This window comes from Ambystoma mexicanum, chromosome 6p (assembly GCF_040938575.1).
Source record: "Ambystoma mexicanum isolate Mex_15411 chromosome 6p, UKY_AmexF1_1, whole genome shotgun sequence".
NCBI classification, from domain to species: Eukaryota; Metazoa; Chordata; class Amphibia; order Caudata; family Ambystomatidae; genus Ambystoma; species Ambystoma mexicanum.
This window is the reverse complement of record NC_090935.1, coordinates 1,520,927,862-1,520,939,884: the sequence shown is the minus strand read 5'-3', so window position 1 is coordinate 1,520,939,884 and position 12,023 is coordinate 1,520,927,862. Positions and strand designations below refer to the sequence as shown.

General features: G+C 43.4%; 1 protein-coding gene across 1 annotated transcript in view; it reads right to left on the bottom strand.

The window, feature by feature from the left end:
• Window positions 1-8,082, bottom strand: part of PDE6B (phosphodiesterase 6B) — a 653,633-nt gene extending 645,551 nt beyond the window's left edge. The window contains exon 1 of the mRNA XM_069626382.1: window positions 7,424-8,082. Coding sequence (XP_069482483.1) covers window positions 7,424-7,891 — 468 coding nt within the window. The 5' untranslated portion in view covers window positions 7,892-8,082. The remainder of the gene's footprint in view (window positions 1-7,423) is intronic.
• Window positions 8,083-12,023: the final 3,941 nt, after the last annotated feature.

The following is a 12,023-nucleotide window of genomic DNA, read 5'->3' as shown; positions in this document are numbered from 1 at the left end:
ACAGGTGAATGCAAATGACATGTGCGAACATAAGATTTATGTTCTGTCCACCTCAATTTAACCTTTCTTGTAGTAAGACCCACATGAAACATGCCACAAGGGCATCTCACCCCGTAGATGACATGTGAGGAATCACATGTGGTTGTATGCCGTAATTCAATCTTTCTATCAGTGTAAGGATGACTCATGTAATTGCCTTTTATGATATGATATGATACGATATGGCATTTATAACGCGCCTGTACACAAGTGTTTCTAGGTGTGACAAGACAAGGAGAGGGAAACAGAGGGAGGACAAAACAACAATCTTACTAGGCCTTGTGTCATTCAGATTGTGCCAGTGCGGGGAAGGGGAATAGGAGAAGTGCCAAGGAGGGCGTGGGGTGGAGAAGTGCAGGTAATCAAACTAAAAAACAAACAATTCCTATAACAGCGTCTCGATGCCCTCGGGCTTTGTGAGCGCTTTAAAAATGCAAAAATAAAACAAAACAAAAGTGCAGCCAGTGGATGGCTCTGTGCAGGGAATCAGAAAGTGCAGCCAACGGGTGGCTCATAAGTGTAGAGAGAAGGAACTGTAGCTTTACAGATACAGACCACAATTGATGGGGAGCCAAGAGGCAGTGTGAGGTGCAACTGGACAGGCAGGAACCTGGGCCCAAGTTCAGAGGGTGGCCAGGTGACCATTGCGTGGAACAAACGGGTCATCAGCAGGGGAGAGGAAGAGAGAAAGCAGAAGTGAAGAGGAAGCTCTTGAGTTGCTTTCGGGAACCAGATGTGGTTCTGCTCAAGAGGCAGGGAAGCTGTTCCAGAGGGAGGCCCCAGCCGAGGAAAGAGATCCGCCCCCAACTCTCTGCTTGGAAAAGCGACTGACCCTCAGAGAGGTGGAGGTGGATGAGTGGAGAGCTCGAGAAGGGAGATGTTTAGGATGAGAGAATTGGAGGTAGTGTGGTCCCAGGCCACAGAAAACCTTGTGGACAATCCAGAGGGTCTTGAACTTAATCCTTGCCGCCACTGGGAGCCAATGAAGACATTTCAGTGCTGGAGAAATACAAGCCCTGGGCTTTAGGCCAAGAACAAGGCTTGCAGTCCTGTTCTGGATAAGTTGTAGAGGATGGAGAGTAGAGGCAGGGAGATTTAGAAGAGGCTGTTGCAGTAGTCCTGACTAGAGAGGAGCAGAGTTCTGGAGAGAGTGAGCTTCTGGGAGTAAATGAGGAAAGGGAGAATACCTCTGAGGAGGTGCAGCTGATAGTTGACATTATGACAATGCTGGCAATTGTTGCATGCCAATGCCCCTTTAAAAGATGTTCGATGTGGTTTGTCTTCGCTATATTCATCAAATCTCATTGACTTGCTCTTCCTATAGTCAAACGTAGGTGGGTCTTCAAACAAATGGGCAAGTGTTAAGTCCATTTTCAATACATCCCAGTTTCTTTTAATTATCTGCTTAATCTTCTGACTCCGTTGGGAATAAGTTGATACATATACCCATGTTTCTTCTTGTGATTTTTGCACAGGTTGCAAAGCTACATTTCTTGTCACTAATGTTGCTTTCAAGTTAGCCGCTGATCTAGTTTCTGTAGCATAACCTCTTTCTGAAAATGTCATTTGTGACTTTGCTGATTTTGTAAACATCTTCTGATCATCCAATATGATCCTCTTATACCGTAGAATTTGCCTGTATGTGATGCTTTCAATTGTTTGTTTGGAATGAAAACTTGAAGCCAACAGAAAGATATTCCTGTTGGTCAGTTTATTGCAAATCGTAGTTTCTAATCTACCATCTTTCACGTAGAGTTCCACGCCCAAAAACTGAATTCTGTTTGTACTATACTCAGTTGTAAATTGAATTCCTGGTGCCAAACTCAAAAAATTGTTTTACGTCATCAAGTGTGCCTCTCCATATTTAAAGTTTAACATGCCACCAGCATAGCAACTCTCATAGTTATGTCGTTTTTGGAACATGGTTGTATGTAAGCTGTTAAATGGGCCCATTTCACTCCTAAACCTGCTCTATGCCAGGATGCAGGTGTACACTATGCTTTTGGTAGGGAGCTTAAAAAAGGGGATCTGATTTAGATTTCCCTTCCTGAGATGGAAATATCTGTAACATTTCATTAAGTTAATAAAAATCAAAAAGTCCAGTGATTCTAAACCATCGCCAGATGGTAATCTGTTACATGATGCAGCACAATGATTGTGTTCATTGAAATGAGGGGACTTTTCGATCCCATGATGATGCAAAAATTAAGACGCACTATACTCAAGTGATATTGTGAAGTGTGTTTATATTATTTTTATTTTATTGAACATTTCTTAGGTGCTTATACAACTGAATAGTGTTTCAAAGCACCAAAAGGCTAAATGGGAAGGGAACAGGGGAACAATAACAGTAGCAAAAACAGTACAATACAGACTTGGTCCTAGTAGACCTCGTGGTATTCGGCTGTGCAAGTGCAGTGCGGAAAAGTGCAGGAGATGGGAGGTGGGGGATGGTGACACACATGTTTTGAGACGAGTTGGGCTGTATTCTCGGCTGTAATACCGCTGACTGTAATAGCCCTAGCACCGACCGGCCTGGTGGTATTACCACCGGATCACGGGTTGGGCCTTAACGGTAAATCCTCATTCCTGATATCCAATGGCGAAATTTCGGTACTAATACTGCGGGCTAATACAGCCAGCTGTAATACCGCCAAAAATAGGGATTTTCACCTCCATAAAAAAGCTGGAGGTAAAACAGCCGATTTAGCACCCAACTCGTGATGAGGCCCACTGTTCAGTGGGACCATTAAAATATGACGTCTCTGTGTAGGGAAAATGTTTTTCTGGGCCTGTGTTAGGTGGCCACATTGACATAAATGTCTTGAATCGAGCGGGTAAAGGTATCGGACACCTTGACAAATGTCCCCATGTGTGTATATGCCTTTTAGAAAGCATATTGGGCAGTAAGTGAAACACAGCTTTGTTTGTCATTATATCAACATTGTGGACTTCATGCGCAACAGCTAGAATTAGTAGCTTGAAATATTTTTCAATCATGCAACAAGGGTACAACACAAGAGTGGCTTTATCATGTCTTCAAAGTGGCTACCTGACATACACTTACTGCCGATCCAAGTATTGCAACATCATGTTCCCTACTTCCAGTGTCCAGCCCGCACGAGGCTTCCTGCATCGCGGGTGGAGGTTGCCACGGCACCTCAGGGACACTGCACCGTGGAAACTACCACGTCATCTCAGCACAACAGCTGAGATCTCAGATGACCTAGACAAGTTGCGTGACATGAACCAGGAAGCTAACTGCATTTAAAGACTCTGCAAGGTGACGCTGGTGCTTCTAAGCATTTCTGCTAGTGGCATTTCGTTCTTTGTTCTTTCGCTTACCTGGATTGACCTTTTGGCTTTTCCCTTTTGGATTGTTTCTGGATTATCTCTGTGTTTTGGCGTACTGTATATCATTTCTGGATCTGCCCTTGTGCTGTTCAGGACAGGCTCCATTTTGTTTGCTTAGGTCCTGTGTCATCTCCTATGGTATGCTGGCCTTCTCTTGCACTAGATAGGTGGCGTTTCACTATAATTCTCCAGTATTTGTGCTCAAAAGGCACCTGCACTGTAGAGTGGGTCCAACGCCTGTTGTTTTCCGTTCAGCTACCGAGGGCCCAGTGCTGCAGTTTCCTGTTCCCCCTATGATCCCAATGACTGGTTAGAGAGTCTATGTTCTTTCTTTCTGGCCGGTACTTGGGGACACAAGTATAAGCTCACCTGGGATTCAGAATCACAACACTACCTGATAGGAGTGTGCAGAGACTCATTAAAGGACAACGATGTATGCATATGTGGTGCTTCAAAGAAGTTCCCACCAGTCAAAGGTTCTGGGATGTATTGGGTCTTTTGCTTGGCATTGGTGATGTATTTCAGTGATTATTCTGGCAAGTTTTTTGGGTTCTGTGTGTAAGAGTACCACAACCTGGCTGTTTCTTTGTATTTTTAGGGGAACCCTTGTTGGGGAGGCATTGAGGAACTCTCCATTTCTGCTATGCCTTTATGTGTTGAACGGGTATTTTGCAGGATTTTTTATTTGTTTTTTGGCATTGCTTATGGATTTTGCATATATTTTTGCGTGAAACTTATTTTCAGTTTATGGTCAGCAGATGTCCTTACGTCTTTTGGTGAATAGGTATATGCCTGTAGATACATCAGGGTTACTTATACATATGGGTAACTCACTCGATTTTCCATAGCATTAGTCATAGTTCAATGAGTCGTAGCGTAAATCTAATGTCTAAAAGTCTGTGTAAGACTTTTCTCCATAAGATTTATGTCATGCCTCATTTTCATTCATTTGTATGCAGAGAAGAGAGGCAGATCTTAAGTTAAGATTCTGCCTAACCCTACAAATACTTCAGAAAACAATGCCTACCATAAATAAATGGAAGGCAACATTGACTCTATTTTGCACGGCACAGTAAAAAAGGGTGGCATACAAGTGAGTACCCAACCTTTCACACAACCCTTTTTGTTTCTGCCATGAAATTACATGGAGGCGAACGACTTACTCAAAAGTGTAAATGTATCAGGTCTCCTCGGTGTAATAGTCATGGAGCTCAAACATGAACGGCAATACTTTTTTTGCACTAGGGACATTTTTGGTTTAGTGCTAGTTGCACTTGCACCAATGCAAAGTTTCTGTGATACCACCCTGTGGTCGGTATTAAGAAATGTTGCACCAGAGCAAGTGCAATTAGCACTATGGCTAAAATGTCCCTACAGCAAGAAACATTCCTTCAATGCATTTTTGCAAATTGGCGATGTTTGCACTCATTCTACACACTAAGTATTGAAAGAATATAGTTTTTACACGAGGGAAATCTCTCCTCCAGTGCTAATTGCACTTATTTTGGTGCAGAGTTTCAGTAGAACACTCGCTCAATGTGGTATTACAGAAACATTGCACTAGTGCAAGTGCAATTAGCACTAGGACAACAATTTTCTAGTGCACAAAACATTCTTTGAAAGCATTTTCACACTAGGATAAAGAACTAGGACTTGGGAAGATAGTTCCCTAGTGCAAAGATGGATTGAAAGAAAATGTGGTTTGCCTTAGGTCAATTTCTGCCTTAGTACTAATTACTAGCGCCCGTGAAATATGTCTGTCATAACACCCGGACTGTTTTTCGAATGCTCCATTCAATCACTACCCAAAAAAGTGGTCATACAATAAAAAAACTTGTGAAAAAATTACTTTGTTAGTCTAATTAAAGTATCAATTTGTCTTTTTTAGAACAACATCTACTTTGTAGAATGAGACTAGTCGACATATAGGTAAGGTGAAACCAAAGATCCATTGGCTTTGCAAAATATTCCAAAGTAGTTTCTCACCCCGCCACCTTTTTTTAATTGGTTTTCCTATAGACAAAATTAACATTAATTAAATAGGATCACAGCCTAAATCGCTGGACAGATTTGCTTCATCTTTATTAAAAAAATTGCACAAAGCCGTGCAAATGTGCCTTTTTTTGGTGTGGTGGAAATCCGTCCTATATTTTTTTGAAAATGTGAAAGAAAGCAGGGTACACCAACATCTTTTATGCATCTCCCAAGATTCATTGCAGCAACTGAGTCTTTTCCGAAATGAAAAGTCACCATTTTTTTCACTGAACTCGCCAGTAGTCTTGCAATAATGAGAAAGTACAATGTTCTCAAAATGATATTATGCAGGGTGCTTCAGGGAGAATGTGGGGGAGGGTGAAACAGTGGCAATTGGGAAGCTTAAGAGTTTGTGGTGCTCTAGGTAAGATATCTGTTTGTATTCCTTTTCATCTTTTCGCAAGAATGGTGATGCTTTTGTGACGATATGGTTTGCTTTTTGAAGTGTGTCACAGGAATATGATAGTGGTTGATCCAATATTAGACGAGGGGCTTGAGCAGTTTGTCTTCAGGGCGGATTTGGGGAGAGTATAAGAGTAGCATTTGAGCACATTCAAAGTTTGTGGGGGGGCTGGGATAATACTTATTTGTATGCATTTTTGTCTTGTTGCAGGAATAACAGATATTTGTGTGGAGCTTGTGTGCGAGCGGCTTGAAGTTTTTGCATTCTCGCAAGGAAATCTCACAATAAACTCCATAGTAACTTTTTAATGTAAATTCTCACTAGAACTCTGGGGGGGGGCACAAAATCCCTTTTTAAGAAGCGTGCTAAAACATACGAAATAGCTCACAAATACTCATCCATATTATCACAAACTGGCCACTGGCCTGCAGGCCATGGACCCATAATTGGGAAAAATCACCTGATATATAGCTTCTAAACATAATGATGATATTGAATACGACATCTGTGATGATAGGAAAAGAACAAAAGCTTTGGTACTACAGGTTGTGTGAGATGCAGGATAACACAAGCCTTGACATTCCGTATAAATGAACTCGCACTAAGAGAATTACTAAGAGAATTACGTTAAACCAGTTCAAAGAATCAGTGTTGTCATCTGTGATATCAGTGTACTATAGTTTCCATTGATGTCATCGATGATGTCATAAGTTCTGGCATATTTGCGGTCATCAGTGTGCTCATGGGCCTAACATGGCGTTTCTACCAACACTTGGTCAGTTTCGAGGGTTTTCTTGCATTAAACTCTCATCTTAACCTCACTTCAGCTAAAGGGTTGTCACTGACTACAGATCTAAAAAAGACAACTTGATATATTCATATATAGATGTGTATCATGGTCAGGATCGGTAGAGCACTGGCTATGAAAACATCAAAGCATTCAGAAAACCAATGTACGTTACTGCATAAAATAAAGTTCTGCATCACAGAAACTGCGCTTCAGGCAACTGCCACTTTTGGGTGACATCCCGGGCAAATGGGAATTAGACACATCTGTTTCATTTACCCTCTATGGAGTGAGATAATACCAGGCGCTGACCTACTTGAGGAAAGCGCTGATGAGGGGGTAATCCCTGACACGATATCTGGGTCACGAGCATTTCAGGTTTAGAATGCAGATTACAGTGAGCGGATTGGAATTAGCACAGTTTAAAATATAATGGGCTATACTGCAGCCTCGGTGTTCGTCAAACCTGTCTAGTAAATATGTGTAAACCTGCTACATGAACTATGAATGATTTTTCTAACGACGTGATATAAACACCGATATATATTTAGTAGGATGTGGTTGGAACGATATTGTGACTGTACAACGCTTGGTTTTTGACTGCCAATCATTCAAATCAACGAATTATCAGGCAAAACAAACTGAAAACTGGTTGAAATGTATCTAAACACTAATGCAATTCACGATTGTTGTTTGACGAGTGTAAGTGTGAAATGGTTGCTGCTGGCCTGCTCTTACACGGAACATGCGCAAATAGCAGCGCACGTGCCGCCAACGGCAGCGGAATCCGCCCCGTGAATACCGACCTCGTGGATGTCCTTGATGTTGAGGGTCTTCTTGGTGTGCGCGACGTGCCCCACGACGCCAATGTCCAGCGGGAAGACGATCTCCGAGTCCGGGGGCACCAGGCAGTCCTCCAGCTCGCTGTCCTGGTGCACGTTGAAGAGGCGCGTGGCGAGCTCGGGCGTGCCGTTCCGCTGCCTGTACATGAAGAGGCTGCAGCGGTCGGCGTGGATCAGGAAGCTGATTCTGCGCAGGGTCTTGAAGACCACCTTCTCCATGTTGATGCTTTCCTGCATGTCCCGGATGAGTTCGAAGAGAATCTCGCTTTCCTCCACTTGGCTTATGTCCCTGAAGGTTTCCAAGTCGGCGTCGGGTTCCTTGCGGCCCAGCGCGGCAGCTACGGTTTCTGGCCTCAGCCTCTTGTCGAAGTAGCGCTTGGCAAAAGCAGGATGCTCGTCAAGAAATGTCTCCACATCTTCCTTGACACTCATTGTGTCAGACTAGGTCGGAAAATGGCGACAGTACACGCCGCTAAAAGGCGATGTTTCTGCTATGACATATAATATGTTCACGAAATGAGACTGTCACCGAGTAAGGTTGGGAGTGAGGCAACGGTGTATTAGGCAGACTGTCATCCGTGGTGTGTGTTCGTCACGCGCTGAAGGTGAACCCTAGGGAGGGCAGGTCTTCTGAAGTACACCTGACGATATGACTCATGCTAAATGCTAATGCCTCTTATCTGTGCTAAACAAGCCATGCAGATGCGGGATGTATCTACAGACTGTGCACGATTCATGAATTCCTTAAACACTCTCTCTCTTTAGCGCGAACTACCTAACATTTAAAGAATGGATTGTGAAGTAATGCTGTTGCGTGAGTTAAGGGTTAATGTACACTGTGATGGGCTTCGTCTTAGAGCAATTGACTGTGTTTGTTTGTATGTTTATGTTCCTCTGTGTGTGTGAGTGTGAATTATCACGTTGAGCATATTCCTCATGCTTCAATACACATTCAGAGGTATTGCTTGCACACATTGGGTATTCGCATGCACGGCATATTGACTGTGTGCACTTGCATTTAGCCCATAGTGTATGTTCAATATTACGCTTACATACATTCGGAGTGTATTGCATGGAGGTAATCATAGGTGAGCGTACGGTACCTACTTCTGGTTTGTGTAATACAGACGTGCATGTGCATAGGCGCATTCACAGTACGTCATTTTTGCTTTTGTGTATTTGTAGACATTGGAGCTCATTTTTCTACTAAATGCAATTTGAAGGTGGAGAACTGGTATGTTAACACTGACACATGAATGGTGCCCCATCACCAAATTTTCATTTACAATTAAATGCTGCCTGCCATGCAGACAAGGCAGGCATCATTTACTATGGGGGTCATTACAACCCAGGCGCTAATTGCGCCAACTTTACCACCATGGTGTAAACTACGTTTAAACCATGGTGGATGGCGGATTTACCTCCCCATTCCAAGGTGAGTGGGGCGGTAAATCCCCATTTCCCATTTTCCCTTCCCCATTCCCATTTTTGCCCCATAGGGCATAATGGGAGTGGGGAAGGCGCTAATTACGCCACCGTAAATTACGGTGGCGTAATTAGCATCATGGCAGGTTAGCGCCATGGATTTTATTGGCTGCTAAAAGCAGCCGTTAAAATCGGAATAGGCGTTAAGGGTTAACAACGGCGTTATGTATCCCTATGTATGTCTATGGAGCTCGCTTGCTGGTGCATAAAGCAGGCCAGCTCCATGGGGATCCCAAACATTTGTGCAGGCTTGAAAATGGCTGCCGGCACAAATGCTGGGGCATTTCTATGGCAGAGGGGCAGGGAAGTGGTAGAAAAGCAAGTTGCGTTCCGCCCTTCCTCTCTGCCATACAAATGGGCAAAAAAGAGCTGCAATGTTAAAGCATGGCCTAAAAGGGTTATGCAAGTCTTTTATGTCATACATTTACATTAAGGCTCATTAGAAAATGAGCTCCAATGGACCGCTTGTTCAATGAGTATGTTAGGCAAATTAATTATGTAAAAGCCTTACGTAAGGTAATTCATTCACGTTATGCTGCATTTTCAATCATTTGTATGGAAGAGAGGAGTGGAACGTAACTTGCGTTTCTGTCACCCTCACTTCCTCTCCGCCCTACAAATCCCCAGCATTTGAACCGCCACAGGTTTTCATGCCGGCATAAATGCTGGAGATCCCTAAAATGTCTGCCAGCTTTATGCACCAGCATAACATAAGCAGACCCCATAGGGATCCGTTGGACATGCTGCCTGCCATGTACAATTACAATTAAATGCTGTCTAACACGCTTATATGCCAGGCAGTGTTTATTTTAATTGTGGGCGCAGCTTGCAGAATGCCGCTCACAATTAAAAGCTGCTCCACATGCCAGCATGTTTGGTAGCATTTCATTTTCATTGTGAACACTGCTTACCATGCACGCATGTTAAGCAGTGTTCACAATTACAAACAAATGCTGTCTGACATGCAAGCATATTGGGCAATGTGTAATTGTAATTGTGCGCGCTGCCTGCCATGGGGTAGACAGGGCAGGGCTTGAGCAGGTAAGGCACACCCAAAATCTGTAAATGCTCACTCAGCGCTATTGAGTGAGCATTTACAGATGTCTTTGTCACTGGTCGTCCAACACTAAGATTTATAATCTTCAAACCTATGAAGCAGGAATCTGTCTTTACGTGTGTTAGGGAGAATTGCATGCAGTACCCTCTGGGACCACCACATACAATTAGGACTACAGGTGTAAGCAAAAGCAGCCTTTGATATAAGTCTGTACTACACAGTTTTGTGGTAGCACGCTGAGCAGCCAGGCTTATCCCAAGAGGGAATGTGAGCAGTACAAGAGATAACACAGAGGTCTTATAATCACAGTGGTTCAAGTACACACTTACACTCGAGGTTTCTTGGTAAAACTTAATAGTATACACAAACACACTTCAATACCAAATCCATAAGTTTCTGAACAAATTAGGCTCCCCTGAAATGAGAGCAAAATGGCATTTCAGTTACTTTCAATGGGAGGAAAAAGGCACAAGTTTGCAGAATAGATCACAAAGACTTTCTTAGGCAGGGCAAATAGTTTCAGTTCACTAGAGGACTCGATTCAGTTCAATAGGCATAGGCCAAAATCAGTGGACTAGTGTCTTGGATAGGAAAGAGCAGTTCTTGAAGTAAACGGTAAAGTCTTTGCCAAATTTCGCAGAAGTGTTATGTACGAAAAAGAATCATATGTTGGGTCACAAGATGATGAGGCATGCAAGTTGGGAAAGTTCCACAAACTTTCACCACGAGAGAGGCGTTCTCTCAATCGGGTTGGCATGTAAAAGCAAGGAAATATCAAGGCTGAGTACCACATAAGGAAATACACCAAACACAGGCTTATAAAGATTCACAGATCTTTACTCTATTACTGCGCAGTTACAAAGAAACAAAACAGATAGCTATCTGGCCCTCAGTACATCACAGCGAATACCAGCCCTTCAGTGTGAGAAGTGAGAGGTATTGGACATCTAAACATTTGTGCATTTTATACATTTTTGGTAATAATGTCCAGCCCCTCTGCAAGTTAATAATCCATGGTCTAGCGTTTGTGCCGAGTTCACTTATGGCTTGTACGACAATATGCACATGGATCATCCTCGGTTTACATACAAACAAGTCACAATGGCAACAGTGGCTTAACAGTAAGCCTTAGCACATGTCCCTCACAATGCAGTTCAGCCAGTGTCCACGTTCGATATTTGCTTAACATTGTGTTCGATGTATGTCCGTGGATCAGACTTATTGGTGCAGACTGCCCTAGGACCATAAATCAGGCACGGGACAAGATCTCTTTACTCAACCCAAACATTCGGCCAATGGACCATTAACTATAGTGCAAAGTTCAGGAAGGCTCAGTTACAAGCGAGTAACAATGTCCACCATTTTAGACAAAGAGTTACTTTTAAACAGAAATCAAAATGGCGGATGAACCTAAAATGGTGGCGAAGTCCATCTAAAATCGGATCTTTGCAACGCGGTTTTCTTCGTAGAGCGATTGGGCTTAGGCCAATATATACGAGAAAGGAGGCACAATATGATTTCCCGTTTAACAGGCACAGAACCTTAATATGAAGCAACAGATGCAGCTGAAGACGTTGGTTCCTGGCAGTTCCTTCAGATCTCACTATTCCTGAACCTCAGTCGTGAGGACGTCGGGGGACTCCTGCACTGCACGGGATCGTCGGAAAACGCACGCAAAATTGAGTCATTTCATTTCGAGTAGCTGTTCATCAAGCACACAAGTTGGTGTCCTTCCTCCTGGTTAATCCTAACCAGCTTCCAGAATGGTATCTAGGTGGCTTACAAGTTGATTGGTCCCACCAACTCAAAGGAAGAAGTCGTCCTTGAAGGGGCCTCTCTGTCAGGATGAACTTGGAAATTCAGACCTCCAGCAGGGCTTAACCGGGCAAACCAACGGTCCAGGAGTTGCAGCAGCTGTCCTCTTCCAGCTCGCCTTCGGTTCTTTCATTCCAGAGGTCGACTCTGCTTTCCATTCCAGGAGACTCGCCTTTTAAACAGCTTTCTCCCATTCATTCCACCCTA